Source organism: Phascolarctos cinereus, unplaced genomic scaffold (assembly GCF_003287225.1).
Source record: "Phascolarctos cinereus isolate Bilbo 61053 unplaced genomic scaffold, phaCin_HiC Scaffold_9;HRSCAF=440, whole genome shotgun sequence".
Taxonomy (NCBI): Eukaryota; Metazoa; Chordata; class Mammalia; order Diprotodontia; family Phascolarctidae; genus Phascolarctos; species Phascolarctos cinereus.
Genome location: NW_027556402.1, coordinates 224,243,485 through 224,262,181, shown reverse-complemented (window position 1 = coordinate 224,262,181; position 18,697 = coordinate 224,243,485). Strand labels below are relative to the sequence as shown.

General features: G+C 40.2%; 1 protein-coding gene across 1 annotated transcript in view; it reads left to right on the top strand.

Moving 5' to 3' along the window:
- Positions 1-11,280, top strand: part of SLC5A12 (solute carrier family 5 member 12) — a 38,435-nt gene extending 27,155 nt beyond the window's left edge. The window contains 5 exon segments of the mRNA XM_020977790.2: positions 1,262-1,348; positions 3,371-3,549; positions 6,376-6,479; positions 8,192-8,319; positions 9,039-11,280. Coding sequence (XP_020833449.1) covers positions 1,262-1,348; positions 3,371-3,549; positions 6,376-6,479; positions 8,192-8,319; positions 9,039-9,188 — 648 coding nt within the window. The 3' untranslated portion in view covers positions 9,189-11,280.
- Positions 11,281-18,697: the final 7,417 nt, after the last annotated feature.

Sequence of the window (18,697 nt, the reverse complement as noted above, 5' to 3'; positions counted from 1 at the left end):
ATGAGTATTTTAAAGCTGGAACACTGGCCTCCTCCATTTCCCAGAGGATGGATACTTTTTCTAGAATGATTGATTGATGCTTCACCACATTTTTCCACCAGGTATACCAAACTGCTTTACCAACTTCCTGAATTCTCCAGGTACAGTAAATTGGAAGTTAGTAAATTAACTTCCCCGGCTATACAATAACAAAAGGAGTTTTGAATTAATCCAATCAATCAGAAAGAAAAAAAATGCAAGAGTTGTCTCACTAAGTATCAGTTGTGGGAAAAGGACGCCTTCAGTCCTGTTAGCCACCAGTTCCTTAAAGCTACACCTGAGTTGTTTATTTTTCTCAAAATGAACTCTGAACAGAAGCGGATTTAGTAACACATCTTGGTGGATAAGGATTCTCCACCTGGAAGAGACCTTTGATCATCTTGTAGAATCATGGAATCTGAAAGATGAGAGGCCATCTTGTCTAATATATACAACTAGAACCAGAATCCCCTCTCCAACTAATAAGACAGGTGCCCATTCAGCTTCCGCTTGAAGATGTCTGGTGATGGGGAGAATCCATGGCCTCCAGTGGTGGCCCACTCCACTTTGTATAACTCTAAGGATGATGACACTTTTCCTTATCTCAATGTGTTTCTATACAATTTGCAATACATTGTTCCTAGATCTTCCCTAAGTGTCTAAGAAGTTTAAATTAAATTCTGCTTCCCTGTAATAGCCCTTCAGACACCTTGATAAAGTGAACATTTCTTCTCTAAGCTTCCTCTTAGCCTAGTATCTCAATTCCTTGATCCTGATACTGGAACATCTATAAAATGAAAGTGGGGAATTGGACCAAAGGATCTCTAAGGTTTCTTCTAGTTCTAGATTCTGTGATCTTACACAGTGATAAGAGAAACCTGTGAAGTGAGGATTCTTTTCAACTAGAAGAGTTGAGGTAGCTAAGTAATCAGGGAAAATTTCATGAAAGAGATGACCTTGAAAGATAGATTAGATTTTAACAGGCATAGACAGGGATGGGGAAGATATTCATGAAGAACAGCATGAGTAAATTAGAAAGTGAGGTTCTCAGGGTGGGAAAAAGGTCAGAAAATACATGAGGGTAAGGTGTGGTGGAGGGGTACAGAATAGGTAAACAAATTAAACTAGAACTGTTCCCCTTTCCTTGAGTATAAGGGCAATGGATGCCCCAAGGATCCTGTCAGGACCAAGTCCAGATGAGACATGATTACAGTGCCTTGTTTTTGTGCCCTTTCTTCTTCAGGCTTCCCTGAGCATCCATGGCATGTGTGGGGGACCCATGCTCGGCCTGTTCACTTTGGGAATTATATTTCCTTTTGTCAACTGGAAGGTAAGAGCAGATAATTGCTTGTAAAATACTTCTTCCTTGGCTGCCTCTCCTTATTTCCCTTTGCCTCGAGCATTATCTCATAGCTGAAAGATATCTCTTTAGGACTGAGAGATCATTTCCCTTAAATAGGCAAATATAGGAATCCCTTTCCCTCCTACTTTGCCCCTCCCCACTTCCTTAATCAAAACTGTTTAGGTTGAAGCCTACAATTCTGTGTAAAGAAAGGATGGGTATTCCAAAGTTGTGTTGCAAATCCATTCAACAACTATTTATCTATGGCCTTACTTGTACTAAGGACATGTAAGCATCTTCTAAGTGCTGGGGGAGGGAGGAAGAAAGAAGAGAAAGGGCAATGAGAGGGGAAGAGCAGAAGAGATAGATTAAGGGGAAAATGGGGAGACATAGGGAGAGAGGGACAGGTGAAACAGGAGAGAGCAATGGAGAAGAGAGAGAGAGAGAAAGAGAGACAGAGAGAGACAGAGAGACAGAGAGAAGAGCTAACAACTCAGCATATCTAGGAAGGTCTTGCAAGAGATATTATAGGTGATCTATCTAGACATTTAACCAACCAAATTAAAAAAAAAATATTAAGTACCTATCTTCTGGACAGGCAATGTGGTAATCGACTTCCTCCACATGATAGATGACACAGAATAGTTAAACGATTTGCCAAAGGTCACATAGAAAGTTGAGAAAGTTGGGTTTTGAACCTAATAATGCAAGATATCTTCAGCAAGAGAAAGTAAGCTAACATTCTATGTTGTCTAGCAACATATTAGAATTTTTTAAAGCATTGCATCATAGCCTTATTTTTTTTCATGACATGGATGAGTTTTGGCACTTACTCTTGGTCAATTTATTCTACAAATCATAGACATACGGCTGGGAGGAATTTGGAGGTCTAGTTTAACCTCTAAGGAATGAGTCCTCCCTCCCGTCCTTCAACCCAAGGCACTTCAAGTTGATTTAATACCCTGTATGTTGATTGCTACAAGGGCTAATGAATAATGAATAACTTTAGTTAGACAGAGAGAGCCTGGCTGGTGATGTCCAGTAGGCTCTGAGAGTAGAGTAGCTTTTTTGGTTAAATAGCTAACATGAGTCAAGCAAGTCCTTTCCAAAGCCCATAGAGAAATGAATGATTGATCTAGTGAAGACTTGGGATACTCATAAAATCTTTGGTTCTTAAAGTTTTAAAGAGATGCTCATTCTATTTCTAAAAGTTGACTTTGGAGGATGGTCTCTTGTCTGGAATATTCTTCCTTACCTCCAACTTGAGGAATCTCTGGATTTTAAGCTCCTTGAGAACAGGGCTTTGAGCTTCTTGCCTCTTTTTGTACCTCAGGGCTTGGTACACAGTACCAAGCAGGCTATTCCCATTCTCTCAAGTTGTTTGTTCACTTTCCCTCACGAAATTACTTTGTATTGGTTTGTACTTATCTGCATGAAGGTAATCTTTTTGGGGGCTGGCACTGTTTCATTTTGTCATTGTAGCCCAAATGACCAGTACAATGCCTGGGACACAGCATCTACTTATTGTTTGATGAATTATATTGAATTGGGTAGATTTACTCTTGCCAAAAAAGTGGCAGCCGATGAGAGAGATGAGAATAACAACTAACAAGAATATCTGGGGAATGAGAGTGGTATATGCAGCTTGTAGATGTGTATCCTCCCCAAAAGGCAGCTTCTGAAGGTCTGTTCCTTGGGAATAGAGGAAGTTTAGCCTTCTCAGGAGGAGATATAGTCATTCTGATAAGTTGGCACTCCTCTTTCTACAGTTTAAGATGGTTAAGGCTTTACCTGTGAACATGGTGCTTTAAGTGAAGAACAAATTGGCTTTTAAGTAAAATTACTGTGTAGATGGTAGGAGAGATGAAATGGGAGGAAATATACTGTTTCCAGGAGATAGGTCCAAGACTATAGCCAGCTTCCCAGACTCACCAATTTTTAAACAATATTTATTTTCATTCATTCTGTGCAATGGCTTTACAATGTCTAATTTCTTTTTCTTTCCTGAAGGGTGCCTTAGGGGGCCTCCTGACTGGAATCATCTTATCATTCTGGGTGGCTATCGGGGGGTTTGTGTTCCCTGCTCCAGCAGCCAAGACCCATCCTTTGGTTTTATCAACAGAACAATGCGTCCAACTGAACATGACAGAAGCATTACCCGCAACATCTCCTCCAGCGATGGTTGACAGGTACATTTACAACAAAAATGGCTTTGGTGAATGCAGAAATTTATTAAAGCAAAATATATTTGCCAATGCTAGGTCTGACCCACAGATACTTTCTTTTCTCAGTGAAATATGAGAAGAGATCTGTAACTACATCTGGTATAGGCTGGACTTTGAGTGAAACAGCCTGAGTCACCAACTTGGGCTGATCAGAGTTGCAATTGAGCTGGGAGAGGAGGCATTTTGGCTCCTGAAGGGGAAGAAAGAAGGCCCCTGGAGAAGGACATTACACACAAGCTCAAATTATTGTAGTGTCCCTCTCCTAGAGTCTTCCTTTTGTGTGGGGCATGAAGACCCTTACCAATAAATCGGAGTCTCAGAGATATTAGCAAAAAGAATAGGTCGTTTATTGGCTTTCTCAAGAAAGGACTCTCTCAGAGCACCCAAAAGATGGCCCCGACTGAAGAGAGTGGGAGCATGTTCAGCTCAGCAGATTATATAGTTCCCAACTGCAATCCTCCGTCTGCCCACTGGCTCTTCTTCGCATTGTCTGGGCTTCAGAGCTCACAGTCTAAGCACAGAAACTTCTCTCCAGCACCAAGGACAAAAAGGGAGAGAAAAACTTCCTATCCCATTAGCTGGGAGGCGGGGCTTATATTCTAGGAGCGAAAATTCAAAGACACAGAACTAGGAAACAGGATATAGCCAATCCAAACATACATGTCCTTATTTAGTAAATCTAATGCTGTCATAGCAATGGTGTGGTGATCAGGAGGAGGTTTAGGGCTGGATTCCCATGAGTTAGGTAATTCCTAGGAAACCGAAATTTACTGCAATTTCCCCTCCCTAACCCCCTTCCATCTTATCCCAGAGACAAGAAAGGGTGGGAAGCTTTTCAAAGGGCAGCCAGTTCAGGTTGGGGGCAGGGCTATTCTTTCTGCTAAGCATTTAAAAAAAAACAGAGTCTGAGCCGGGGAGGGTTTCAATCAAGAAATATTAACAAGAACCATTGATCCCCTGAGGAAGCTTCACTTCTGAGAGATCATTTCTCACACTTTCCTTCCCAACTTTGTGGAGCCACCTCTTGTCTTTCTTGGTGCAAGTAATCTTGGTGTATTGTGTACTGTGAGAGTCCTGCCTACCAAATGATTTTTTGCTGTAAGTAAAACAAACAAAAACAAAACAAAACAAAACAAAAAACAATGTACTTGCAGAGAGGGAATACAGAGGGAAAGAAAGCATTGGATTTGGAATTAAGAGACCTGGGTTTGAATACAGCCCTGCTACCTACTCCCTGTGTAAAACTAGGCACATCACTTAACCTCATCTGTCCCTTTCAGCTCTAAAGTCAATGACACACCTTTCTGAAGAGGCTCAACTGACCTCCTCCCAGAACAGATAAAAGTTAAGAGAAAAAGAGTTGGGAGTCGAGCAGATTTGCAGCTCATCTGTAATTAATAGGGACAGCAAAATATACACTTATCAGTGACTACATAGAGAGTAACCTTGAAAAGAGGGCTTAGGCACTGGAGGGTCAGGGAGAAGTCAGAAAGGACTGCATGTAGAAAGTGCAACTTTCTCTGATGTCTTGGTATTAGAACTTCTAAGTGCCTGAGGAGAAGAAGGTCTGCATTTCAGGCATGAGGGGCAGCCTGTGCAGAGACCCAGAGAGTGGATGCTGTGTACCTACAGGGAACAGTACATTCTGGCCAGTGTGGCCAGAAGGCAAAGTATGTGAATATGAGGAATGCATAATAAGTCTAGAAAGGCATGCTAGAGCCATATTGTGAAGGGTTTTGAGTGATAGAGAAGTTGGTATTTTATCATATAGGTAAAACAAAGTTAACTTTCGAACAGGAATTCCACGGTCAGACCTTTCCTTTAAAAATAGATCATTGGTAGCTATATTAATAGTGGATCAGAAATGGGGGAGCCCAAAGAGGATGAAATTCCAGTAGCCTGGAAAAGAGATGGTAAGGACCTGAATTAGAGTGGTGGCTATATAAGATGTAAGTGGATATAAGGAGAGGGATGAGAAACTCTTTAAGGTGGAACTGATATGTGGAAACCAATTAGAAATGTAGAGAAAGGGTGAGTGAAGATGAGGATGATTTCTGAATTGCCAACTTGGGTAACTAGAAGGATGGTGGGAGCCTGAACAATCAATCAAAGCTTGGTTTTTGCTGTTCTGCCATTTTCCTCTCAGGGAGTGGACTCAATTCTGCCCTTTATAGCAAAGTAGCTAAATCTAGACCCCAAGAAAAAGAAGAAGGTAGGTGGAGGTATGACAAAGACAGACATGATAATGTCTCTTCCAACTCAGTGTCAGATGACATTCCAAAACTGAGCCCAAAGTATAGGTGATCACCCATTAAATTATAGAACCATTAGAGCCCAAAAGTGGGTCCAGTAACTTGCCCAAGATCCTTGAGCTAGTAAAGAACACAGATAGGCCTAGAGGCCAGGTGTCCTAAATCTCAAGCCCAGTATTCTTTCTACCATTCCATTCTGCCTCCTTTATTTTTATTTTTTTCAATTACAAGTATTTTTTCCAATTACATTAAAGACTTGTTTCCTCTTTTAAAGGAAAATTCTGACTTATCCTTATTTAAGCTCAGTTTCTTTCTTAGGAACTCATCATGAAAGATATTCTAGCTCACAGGAATCATGTTCTTGTTTCCCTCACCAAACTTCCAGATTCATGGCAAGAGATGACATTACTGGTATTTTCGTTTTTTTATTTTTGGTCCCCCAACCTCATTATTCTGTCTTGTGCCTTGGCACAGACTGTCTTCACTACTTAAAATGCACTCCATACCAATGATCATCACTCTATTTGTATTTTCACAGACCAGCCCTGGCTGAGACATGGTACTCGCTCTCTTACCTTTACTACAGTGCTGTGGGGTGCCTGGGATGCATCCTTGCTGGTTGTCTTATCAGTTTCATAACAGGTTGGTACCATTAATTCAACTTTTGGGGCTCCAGTCAAAATCAGTTCTAGTTCTGGCAGAGCCGACCTTGTGCACAATGCGAATTTAGTAGTGGTCAAAAGGTGCCAAGCTGCCCCCCTGGTCCCCTTCCTGTCTCTGAAAACTCCACCTTATTCTCTTTGGGCTATAGCACTTTCCTAGATTGGACTTGGAAACAGAAAAACTTGGGTTCAGTTGTCTCAGACACTTGTTAGCTGAGTGTGAGCAAGTCACCTAATTAACCTCAGTTTCTTCTTCTGTCAAATGGGGATAATACTAGCACTTCCCTTGAGGGTTAAGGATCAAATAAGATAATACATGTAAAGCACATCGCCAACCTTAAATTGCAGTACAAACATTAGCTATTATAATAATCCTGGTAGGGCCGTAGTTTTAGAGTTGGAATTGGAACCTAACACCTAACAGCTGAAGAAACTGAGGCCTGGAAAGGTTAAGTGATATGCCCAAGATCACACAGGTAGTAAATGAGAGGAGCTAGTATTTGACTCCTGGTCCCCTGCTGCTAAATCCTCTGCTTTTCCCACTACACCAAGGTGGTTTTATCAGCCATTAGCAACTGCATTTGAATTACTTAATTTAGTGTCAATTACCTAGCATGTCCCCAAAGGAATGGGAGGTAAGACAGGTAGATTTCACCATATAATAAGGGTCAGAAAAAAGAGATAGGGTGGGAGAGAAGGGAGGAATCTTAATGTTGTTTGCCCTTCATTTCAAAGAGGACTAATGACATCACAGGGTGATATCTTGACTTTCAAGTCAATTTGATTTAAGTGAGGCAGAGTTGCACAAGGTCCTCAGCCTTGCTCTCTTTTCCAGAATCATGGAAATCCAGTAGCAAGGCAAATGTCAGGATGACTGGCAATGACTAACATATACAGGGAGAAGGGATCGGAGGAAGGAGGGCCCAGACCATCTACATTCATCATTCTGTCCAATGTCTAGCCCTGATAGCTGACAGTAATGACAACATTCAGGATATAAGAAATTGGGTTAAAAAAAAAAGAATCTCTTAAATCAGGGGTTCTTAACCTCAGATCCATGAACTTGTTTTTTGAATATTTTGATAACGATTTCAATATAATTGATTCCCTTTATAATCTTACATATATTTTACACACTTGAAAAAACAATATTCAGAGAAAGGGTCCACAGGCTTTACCAGACTACCAAAAGAGACCATGATGCAGAAAAGTAAATAACTTTTGTCTGAAAGGAAAGGGATTGTGTGAAGCATCCCCCTTCTTAGCATGCTAAGGGCACTATTCAAAGCTACCTTTATTTGTCTAATTGGTTAGGTCAAGAGTTTACTTGATTCATGGGGGTGCTGTTTGTGCTCAGATCAAACATTGATTTAGATCTATCCAGGTTAACATCTAACATGCTTGGAGAAGGCCTATTTCTCAAGTCACCAACTGTTTTCTTTCTGTAAGTATGATAGTGTCAATACCAAAGATACTCTCAAGCATGCCTGGCTTGGGAATCATAGTGTTAGGATGGGAAAGGCCCTTCAGATCCAACTGCTTACTTCTTTTACAGAGAAAGGAAAGAGATTCCCAGAGAGGAGAAGTACTTGTCCAAGGTCATCCATTGCATTTGTGGTAGAGCGGAAAATAACACCTGGGTCTCCTGTCCATTATGCCAGGCCACAAATACTGTTGGGAAATATTTTACAGGTCCAGAGAAAGGCAAAAATATTCAACCACAATTGATTCGACCAGTGGGGAATTTGTTTTGCTTTTGGTCTAAGAAATACAAGACGTTATGCTGGTGTGGAGTTCAACACGACAGTGAGACAATTCTTGTGAGTTGGTTTTTCATGACTATGAAGTCTACCACTTACATTCAGGTTGTCTTTTCAGTGAGTGGCATCAGAAGAATTCCCAGGGGCAGCTGGGGAAGAGTCAGTCCAGTATACAAACTAGCTATGGAAGGAATGTCTGTTTCTTCCTGGAGTGAGGTGATAGTCCTCTCTTTAGCTTCTGCAAAGTCAAGCATGTGATTAAGCTGAGAGGAGAATTCCAGAAGTAGAAAAGCAAGAGCTGGTCCAAGGGTTTTTTTCAAGAAATACATAGTTAAGATATAGCCCACACTGGGAGAGAAGGGGATGAAGGACTGGAATACAGAAATGCGATTCTAGCTGCTGAGACAAATTTTCAGTACTAGCAAGGGCTGTTCCTCACCCACACTAATTATGGAGTTATATTTATTTGCTGATTTCAGTTCAAATATGCTCCAAAATTCGCCCAATCTTTCCTTTTATCCCAAGGGTATCTCATAGCCCTTAAGAAGAATTAATTGATTCTGCCATATAGTCAAGCTCCTAAGTTTTCAAGGGGGGAATTTTCCCACCCCTAACCTGTTGACCTCTACCCTTCTGGGATCTTATGGTCTCCTGGGTTTATGGCCTTTAGTTCCAAACTTTTCCCCTAGAATTCATCCTATAGTGTGTCTTCTATGTGCCAGAATGGCTAATTACTGATTTAGGGAGAAGTCATGATGTTTTCCTTTCATTTTCCTTAGGACAACCTTGAAAATGATACTGCCTGGAAACAAGGAACTGAATCTGCCCTGAAGAATGGGCTCAAGGACAGCCAGGACCATCTTCCTGGCTATAACCCTGATGAGAAAAGTTATACAAATCTGGCTGCTGAGAAAGTCACCCATTTCTAGGGACTAAAGACCCCCTCATGACCCAACGCTTGTTTTTTCACTGCCGTCCTCGACACAGACACACAGGCGCAAACCTGCCTACAGATATCCCACTCCTCTTAAAACTACCAGTCTTGCTTTGGGGATTCTAGCTGGTGGGTAGAAAAGTATAGCAATGCTGCACATGTTTCAAAATACATGCTTATGTTTATTTATGAATACAAATAATGTAGAGAGGAGATCCTTTTCCCAAGCATGCTATGCTTTCGAAGCTACCTTCTTCTATACCCGCCACTCCCTTTGTGATTACACCTCGATTAAAGTTGGTTTGAGGTTCATCAGAACCATCAAAATTGGAAGGAACTTAAAGGCATCTTGCCCACCCCGCTAACAAAATCCCTGACCAGCAGGCTATAAGAGTCAGCTTTGAAGAATTCCAGTAAGAGAACGCTCACGCCTCCATGAGGCAACCCATTCCACCACTAGACAGGTCTCATTACTACCAATCCTTCCCTTATATGAAGACAAAATTTGTCCCACCACTTGGGTGTCACTTCCACACGATGGCATGGAGTGTGCTTTGGGGAGGGGGTTCTGGATCTGGAGTGGGAGGATGGGGCCCAAATCCTGGCTCTTTCACTTACCATCTGTGTGACTTTAAGCAAGTCATTAATCCTCCCTAAGCCTTGGTTTCCTCACTTGTGAAAAACAAGGGAATCAATATAGACAATCATTAAGGTCTTTTCCAACTCTAAGGTGATGAGGCTATAACAACCCTTTCCATATTTTAAGCCTGGAATCATGCCTACTCCTCAGATGTCTCTTCTCCAAAGTATGCTATTCCCAATTTTTTACTACATAAGGAGTTAGAATCCATCTCCTTAATATAGTATGCACATATATACCTTCTTGATCACTAAAGATGGAGAGTGTGTGTAGGTGTATGTAAAGAGCCAGCTCCCAGCTGCTACTGATTTTATAATGAACTAGGGCTAAAGCACTCAGAGCCCCTGACCACTGTTAACAGCACTTTAGCTCTCTTTTCAGTTCTGTCACATTTGTCTTGTCCACACTAACTGAAGCTTGAGAATTAAGTACAGGGGAATATGGAGGAAAGTTACACACTGTCTTCTTAGTCTACACATCTGGGAGAGGTAAAGATGTTGGGGAGGAAAGGAGAGATGTATGTTTAAATACAGTGGTTGCTTTTCCATAGAAAATGAAAGTTATGGGGCAGCTAGGTGGTGCAGTGGATACAGCACTGGCCTTGGGAGTCAGGAAAATGAAAGTTACCACTAATATCAACCTAAGGGATGAGCTAATATGGGGGAGGGGACTTCAGCCTCAAGGCCACATGTGGCCCTTTAGGTCCTCAAGTTCAGCCCTTTGACTGCATCCAAACTTCACAGGATAAATAATCCAATGATCTAAGTTTATAGATGAGGAAAACGAGACCCAGAATGGTCACCATTATGACTAAAGTCACCCAGCTAGTTAGTAGCAGAGAGGGAACTAGAACCGAGGTCTCAGGACACCCAAATTAGACATCCTTTCCTCCATAACAGAGAAGTCAAACTAGTGTAATCTGCACCAGATTAAAACATAACTGGGAAATGTTTAGCAAAAATAAATACAGATATAATATAGATAATGTTATATTGTGGTTTTCTAAGTCAGTATGTGGCAGGCAGAGGTTTCTATTACAGTTTGACATTACTTCTCAACACCATGGTATCTCCCACTCTACCAAGTTATTATGAAAGACTGGTTTAGGACCTCAGCAACCATACTTTGTTAAAGAAGGAGATTAAGTTGAATTAAGCCCATTAGTATGACAGGGTGTTGAAAAGTTATGGGTACAGAGATGTGCAAAAAAAGTCCACTGGTCCTCTTGCCTGTTAGCTAGCCCCCAAAGCTACATATGTCCATATTGCCACTTTCTGCCCCCACTACTATTCTCAAGCAATGCCTGGGTATGATCAAAGGTAAAGATGCTCAGACAAAGCATAGAAAGGCATGTTTTTGATTCTCACAAACATTCAGTAAGAATCGAAGTACTAATAACTGGAGGACATGCAAGGATGAAATAAAGCTCTGTCCCTGCCTCCTTCGAGCTCAGAATCTAATTGAGGGATATGATATATAGTCAGATAACTGTAATAGAAAATTACAAATGGCAAATGCAAAAGAAGGGTATGCACCAGGTACTTTGGGAATTGTAGTGCTGGAGAAAGGATGGCTCCTGAATGGAACACCAAGGATGGCTTCCTGGGAGAGATGGCATTTAAGCAGGGCCTTAAAGGATGGGGAGAATTGCAAGGGGCACAAATGAGGGATATAAAGAAAAGACATTCCAGGCATATAAGATGGTATAAATAAAGAAAAAGATTATGCAGAACATGTGCAGGGCACTTACTCAGGATCATGCAGCTAGTAAGTGTCAGATCAGACCTTCCTGACTCCAGGTCCAGCTTTCTATAAACTTGGGAAGGCAAACTAGGACATCTTTTGCCTCAGTTCTTACCTAGCCTTTAATTACTGAATGGGTGCTGCCTCAGACAGACAAACCTAGGAAAGACCTTAGCTTAAAAAGGCCAAGATCTCTCACTGTATTAAGGGCTATCACCAGTCATCCTGATCTAGGTCTTGCCATTGGACTCAAATGACTCTGATGGAGAGTGAGGCTGATGAGTTTGCTCAGCTCTGCCTTACTTAAATCCAGTTCACTTGCAAGTCAAGACATCACCCTCCTGATATCACTGGGCCTCTTCAAGAATGAAGGACTGACAACCTTAGACCATCAACTCTGAGGACTGGAGATAAGTTAAAGCCTAAAGGTCAACAGAGATCAAGACAGGGTTACACAGGTCAAGAAAGGAGTGGCCTAGGACCACAGAGATTAAAAAAAAAGTTAATATTTGAAAAGCATTTTCAAAACTCAAAGCACTAGATAAATGCCAGCTAGTCTAGAAAAGAGGTATTATATAATTTATAACTAGAAGAGATTGTAAAGTTCATCTGGCCCAACACTTTCATTCTATATGTAACAGAGGACTGGGCTGTCACTGGTCAATCTCAGGCCTGCATTAGGTACAGTTGAGGAAACTGAGGTCCAGATGTCAAGTCAAGTGACTTGACTTGCCCAAGGCTACCCAGATTCTGAGCCAAAATTTGAACATATACTTCCTAGTTCTCCATCCAGTATGCTTCCTAACAAATCAGGCTGGTTCTGCACCCAGGTGGTCAGCACAAGTAGAAGGAGGGATCTGGTTGGGAGACTCAAGGCCAATTTGAGTCCGGAAGGCTGAGTTTTTTGGACATGGTTCTGACAAATAAAATGCACTTAAGGAAATTTGATCCCAGGGAAGGGGGCCCTTTCTTCTCTTCTGTACTTCCCAACCCTGTCATTTCTGGCTCTGTATCTGTCTCTGTGAGGAATGTACCTGCCCTTGTAATGAAAGCTTCTGCTAGAGAGATCAAATGTAAAGGGGAAGAGGTTGGACAGTACTGAGCTTAAAGGACAGATGTGGATTAATTTCAGATTCAGCTGTTGGGATGTGATCACATTGTTGATTGTTCAAAATCAAATAGGTTCGGTAATGTGATAAATTTGGAGTCAGGATTTGCAAAGCATTTTATTTATGTTATCACATTTGGTCTTCATAATGATATCATGTGTTATTATTATTATTATTATTATTATTATTATTATTATTATTATTATTATTGTGTGCCTTTTTCCATAAGAGGAAACAGGCTGACTGTATGAGAAGGTGATTCAGACCATATTTCTAGTGAAAGAACTTCAGGTAATGGTTTTATCACTAGGAATATCATGGTTTCAGTAAGTGAGAATGGGGACCTAAGAATCCTTGATACCCAGCACTATAGATACCAAAAAAAAAAGTGTTGAGCCCCTAAAAACTTGGGGTAGTGAGGAACCCAGATCAGAGCCAACAGCTCTTCTATTGTTCACTAGGTCTAGAGGTCAAGAAGCGATCTTGGAATTGAAGTTGGAACTTTCCCAAATGGTCTTTTTTGCTCCTTTTTTCTTCACTTAGAAAGAGAATATTTATAACAGTATGATGAAGATTATCTAGAAGAGTGACCCAGAGGACTTTAATTATTTGGAATCTGCTATAGCTCTCCCTTTAGCTAACAATTTTTTAATTTAATGATAACAGTGTCATCCTTTGAAGGGTCCAACAATGAGGAAATCCTATCCTGGACCTGATTCTTTTCCCTCCCTCTGCCCTCCCAGCCCCACCAAAGAGAGAGAGAGACAGAGAGACAGAGAGACAGAGAGACAGAGAGACAGAGACAAAGAATGGTTATTGGAGTGAAAATAATGGAAACATTGTTCGGGTTAGGGGGTCCTAGAGCGGTCACTCCATTTTAAAATTTATGATAGGAAAGAAACAGAAAGTCAGAAATAATCTGGTCACAGATATTGGGAAAGCAGATTTCAAAGAGGATAAATGTAAGATTTAATGACAATGGATACACGACCTAGATATAAAGGGAGAAATCACAAGAAAATTAGAAGAACATGGAACATATTACCTATCGAACTTATGGATAGGAGAACAATTTATGAATAAACAAGAGATAGCGAGTATTGTGATGTATAAAATGGATACTTTTGATTACATTAAATTAAAAGGTTCTTGTACAAATAAAACCAATGTAGCCAAGATTAGAAGGAAAGCAAAAATTTTGGGGAAATAATTTTTTATAGACAGTCTCTCAGATAAAGATCTCATTTCTCAAATATATAAAGAACTTAGTGAAATTTATAAGAACACAAGTTATTCCTCAGTGGGTAAATGGTCAAAGGATATGAACAGGAAGCTTTTTGATGAAGAAATCAAAACTATATCTAGTCATATAAAAATGCTATAAATCATTATTGATTAGAGAAATGCAAATTAAAACAACTTTGAGATATCACCTTACTGCCATCAGGTTGGCTAACATAATAGATGCCTTCAGTTGGGGAATGGCTAAACGAGTTGTGGTGTATAATTATGAAGGAATACTACTGCACTATGAGAAATGATAAGTTGGTTGATTTTAGAAAGTCATGGAAAGACTTGCATGAAATAACGAAAAGAGAAATGAGCAAAACCAATAGAACACTGTAGATAACAATGGAAATATTGTCCTAAGAACAACTTTGGATGACTAACTCATCTTGAGCATCATTAATACTCAAACCAATTACAAAGGTCCTATGAAGAAAGATAATATCTATCTCCGAAGAAAGAACTGATAAATAGAAGTAGATACAGTATGGTTTTACATACACATATATAATACACACTATACACACACATAGACATATGTATGTATATTTAATTGTAACCTTCTTTAGTGCAGGGTGGGGAGGGATGGAGAAAAATATAAAAAGTACATGGTAGAGAAGGAAAGAAAACTAGACGACACAGGAAAGCTGGGTAGCTTTGAAAACAATGTGTAGTATGTATTACATGTTTTTTTTTTAAACTAAATAATCTGAAATGGAAATGTATGGTTTTATATTGAATCCTTTCTTCATGTTATGCTGCATACATGAAAATGATCTTTTCTTATCTTCTTGTATTAAAATTCAAAATCAACAACAACAGAAAGATCATGGCGGACCAAAGATATACTGAAGTATCTGAGAGGGGAAAATGTCATTGTTAAAAGAAGAAATTGGGTGGCAGCTAGGTGGCACAGTGGATAGAGTACTGGCCCTGAAGTCAGGAGGACCTGAGTTCAAATTCAGCCTCAGACCAGATACTTGACACATACTAGCTGTGTGACCCTGGGCAAGTCATATAGCCCCAATTGCCTAGAAGGAAGGAAGGAAAGAAAGAAAGGAAGAAAGGAAGAAAGGAAGAAAGGAAGAAAGGAAGAAAGGAAGAAAGGAAGAAAGGAAGAAAGGAGGAAAGGAAGAAAGGAAGAAAGGAAGAAAGGAAGAAAGAAGGAAAGAAGGAAGGAAGGAAGGAAGGAAGGAAGGAAGGAAGGAAGGAAGGAAGGAAGGAAGGAAAGGAAAGAAAGAAAGAAAGAAAGAAAGAAAGAAAGAAAGAAAGAAAGAAAGAAAGAAAGAAAGAAAGAAGAAAGAAAGAAAGAAAGAAAGAAAGAAAGAAAGAAAGAAAGAAAGAAAGAAAGAAAGAAAGAAAGAAAGAAAGAAAGAAAAAGTGAAAGGAGCTGAGACACTGTAAGCTACTGAGTTGGGCTTTAAGTTTTGGCAATATTCTAGAATGTATCATTAAAGGGATGGTTATGAATATGCAGAAGGCAACAGACAAGACAACAAGCATTTGTTGAGTGCCTATTACACGCCAAGTACTGTGCTAAGTGCTGGGGACACAAAAATGAGCAAAAAGAAAAACGATTCTCTGACCTCAAAGAGCTTACATGCCAAAGTGGAAAGGCAACTCATAAAAAGGAGCCGAAGAGTGAGAGGATGCAGGGAAAGATGAAGGTACTTGAAAGAGGAGAGATGGTTTTGAAGTCCAGAATGTTAGGAGCTGAACAGGGAGGGGAATGAAGACTGGCTGGCGTGGCTCATTCCACACAATGGAGGAGGCCCCAGGAGGACCTTACCAACCGAGAGATCACAGGGAAGAAATATGACTGTATCAAAGAGAGGTCATGTGAAATCTTGGTTCCAAAGGACAGATGATGAAACATACCTCCCTCTTCACCTTGATGAGGTGATACAGCAGACCAAGTGCTGGACCTTGAACTCAGGAAGATGAGTCTTCCTGACTATAGGCTCTGAAGTCTATCCATTGCACCACTTAGCTGTTCTCATTACAATATTAGACTAAACCAAATAAGTTAGAATTTTGAAAGGATGTCCAGTCTCATCCTTAGGCTCAAAAATCAGCATCTCAAGAACAAGGTAAGAGATATCTGCTTGACTAGGTAGCCGTTTATTTGAAAAAGATCTGAGAGTATTAGTGGACTATTAGCTCAACATAACTCAACAGTGTGATATGGAATCCAAGAAAAGCTGATGAGAAATGAGGTAGTGTTGAGAGGCAGAGGGTCCAAAATTAGGGAATAATGCTGCCACTATACACTGTCATGTTCAAACAACATCTAGAGTATTTGATTTACTTCTGTGTATTATATTTGAACAGAGTATTCAGAGGAAGGCTACCAGAAAGAGGAATGACATCAAGTTCTTGCCATATGAGAAAAGATTGAAGGGATTGGAGATGTTTAGCCTGCAGAAGATAGTATTTACTGAGAAAATACTAGTATTATTCAAGTGTTTGAAAAGCTGTTAATGGAAGAATAACCAGACTAATTCTGTTTGGCCCTGGAGGGCAGAGGTAGAAAAAATAGGTAGATGCTGGAAAGAGGTAAATATAAGCTTAATATAAGGAGGCAGAAGGATGGGGGGAGAGAAAAACTTTCTAACAATCAGACTCATTGAAAAGTGGAATAAGCCACATAGGGGCATAATGGGTCCCACCTCATTATGTATCTTCAAACAAAGGCTGGATGAACACAGGTGTGATGTGGAAAGGATTCTTGCTCAATTAGAGTTGGAAGGAGATGTCTTCTGGGGCCTCTTACTGATCTGAAATTCTGTAATTGCTATCAACAAGTGTTAAAAAAGGTGCTTATATAGAAAAAGGATTTGATCTTCTGCTTGGCCCCACAGGACAGAACTGGGAATAATGTATGTAATTTACAGAATGGAAAATCTAACCTGGATATAAGGAATATCTTCCTGACTATTAAAGTTACCCCAAAGTAGAGTGGCTGCCATAAGGAACAGTGGGTTTTTAAGCACTAAGCAAAAGCTGGATAACTACATATTTTGGTGGCCTATTGAGATACAGTTTGGATTGAACCTTGGACATCCCTCCCGAGTTAGAGTTCTGCTTTCTTTTTCCCTCCAGGTTAACTATTCCAAAGAGAGTTTCCCTAAGTCACTGTTTCCCAAACAATCCATTTAAAGGTTTCCCCTCTTTTTTCCTTTAATCCTTGTTCCTACCCATATAATCCACCATCTTTCTACGAGTTATTAAAATACAAACTAAGTTCTGCCTTTTGTCAACAACAGATGCGCTAGTGTCTATGAAATCCTGTCTCTGGATTAACTATGTCCCACATGTCTATACTATTTTGCAGTCTACAAAGCATTTTATTCATAGTAATAACACAAAAATTTACCTCACATTTTCCAGAGGAGGATGATAAGAATCTGTGATGTCCAGTGACTTGGCCAAGGTCACACTAGTGCTGACTTGTATTTCCTAAATCCAAGTCTGGCATTCTGTTCATTATACCATATAGCCTCCCATTTGAGCATTTTTTTTTTGGCAATTGAGGTTAAGTGACTTGCCCAGGGTCACACAGCTGGTAAGTGTTAAGTGTATGGTCTGAGGCTGGATTTGAACTCAGGTCCTCCTGACTTCAGGGCCAGTGCTCTATCCACTGCACCACCTAGCTGCCCCCATTTGAGCATTTTCAATGATGATTCATGACAAGTCATCACCACTGTCCCCTTGATGGACTTCATGTTTGGATGATTTTACATTAAAGTAGCTTCCAGGCATGTTCATGGATGAGGATTAAACAAAAGAAGGAAGTTGGAAGGAACTGAGGATGGTTAGCATCAAGAGGAGAATATTGGGGTACTAGTGGAAAGTGAAAATCTCTATCTTCAAATGTCTGTGGAAGAGGAATGAGACTTGGCCTTCCTGGCCCAAGGGGCAGAGGAAGATTTGGGCCCAACATAAGGAAAGAATAAGAGCTGTTTAAAAGGAGAGTGGGATGTGTCACGTAGGACTTCAGAGTCTTTCCAAATTTAGTCCAACTCACTTGTGTGGGGTTCAAAAAGGTTCAAAAGATATAGTTTCTGGATAATTTAATAATTTCACTCATAAGGCTGGCATATTTATTAATAAAAACATTGTCATTTGACCGTCTTTCTTAGACCTATGGTCTCATAGTTTATATATGCTCCTGGAAGAATAGGTGTTCCCAAGGAAGGCAACTCCAATTGATTAACACTTAATGAGAGAATAAATATTACAATGAGTGGCTGGGCTATAACACAATGAGAGTCTTGGGAGTACTTGACTTGGTCACCCAAATCTTGGTCAAAGGCATCAATTTCCATATCACCTGTCTGATGAAAGAGAGGATTCAAGTTTTCTCAGACCTGTCTGAGCAAACGCAGTGAGCAGGAATGCACCTATTAGCCCAAACTTAGAATTTCTTTTATTGTCTGATTAGATCTTGGCCTAGGTAAATCTCTGCCTAAGATTTACCACATTGATTAATTTCTGGATGAGGAAGTAGAAAAGGGGAAGAACCTTGGTCCTAACAGAATAATTAGTAATTAAATGCAAGAGAGAAATACTCATTTGTTACACCTGAGAAAACATTTCCTTTACAAAATATTCAATCTAGCCATCTAGCCTTTGCTTGTCCACCTCTACTAAAGAGTAACTTACTGTCTTTAAAGGTAGCTCATTATATATTTGGAAAACTTCAACTGTGAAAAAGTTGTGTTT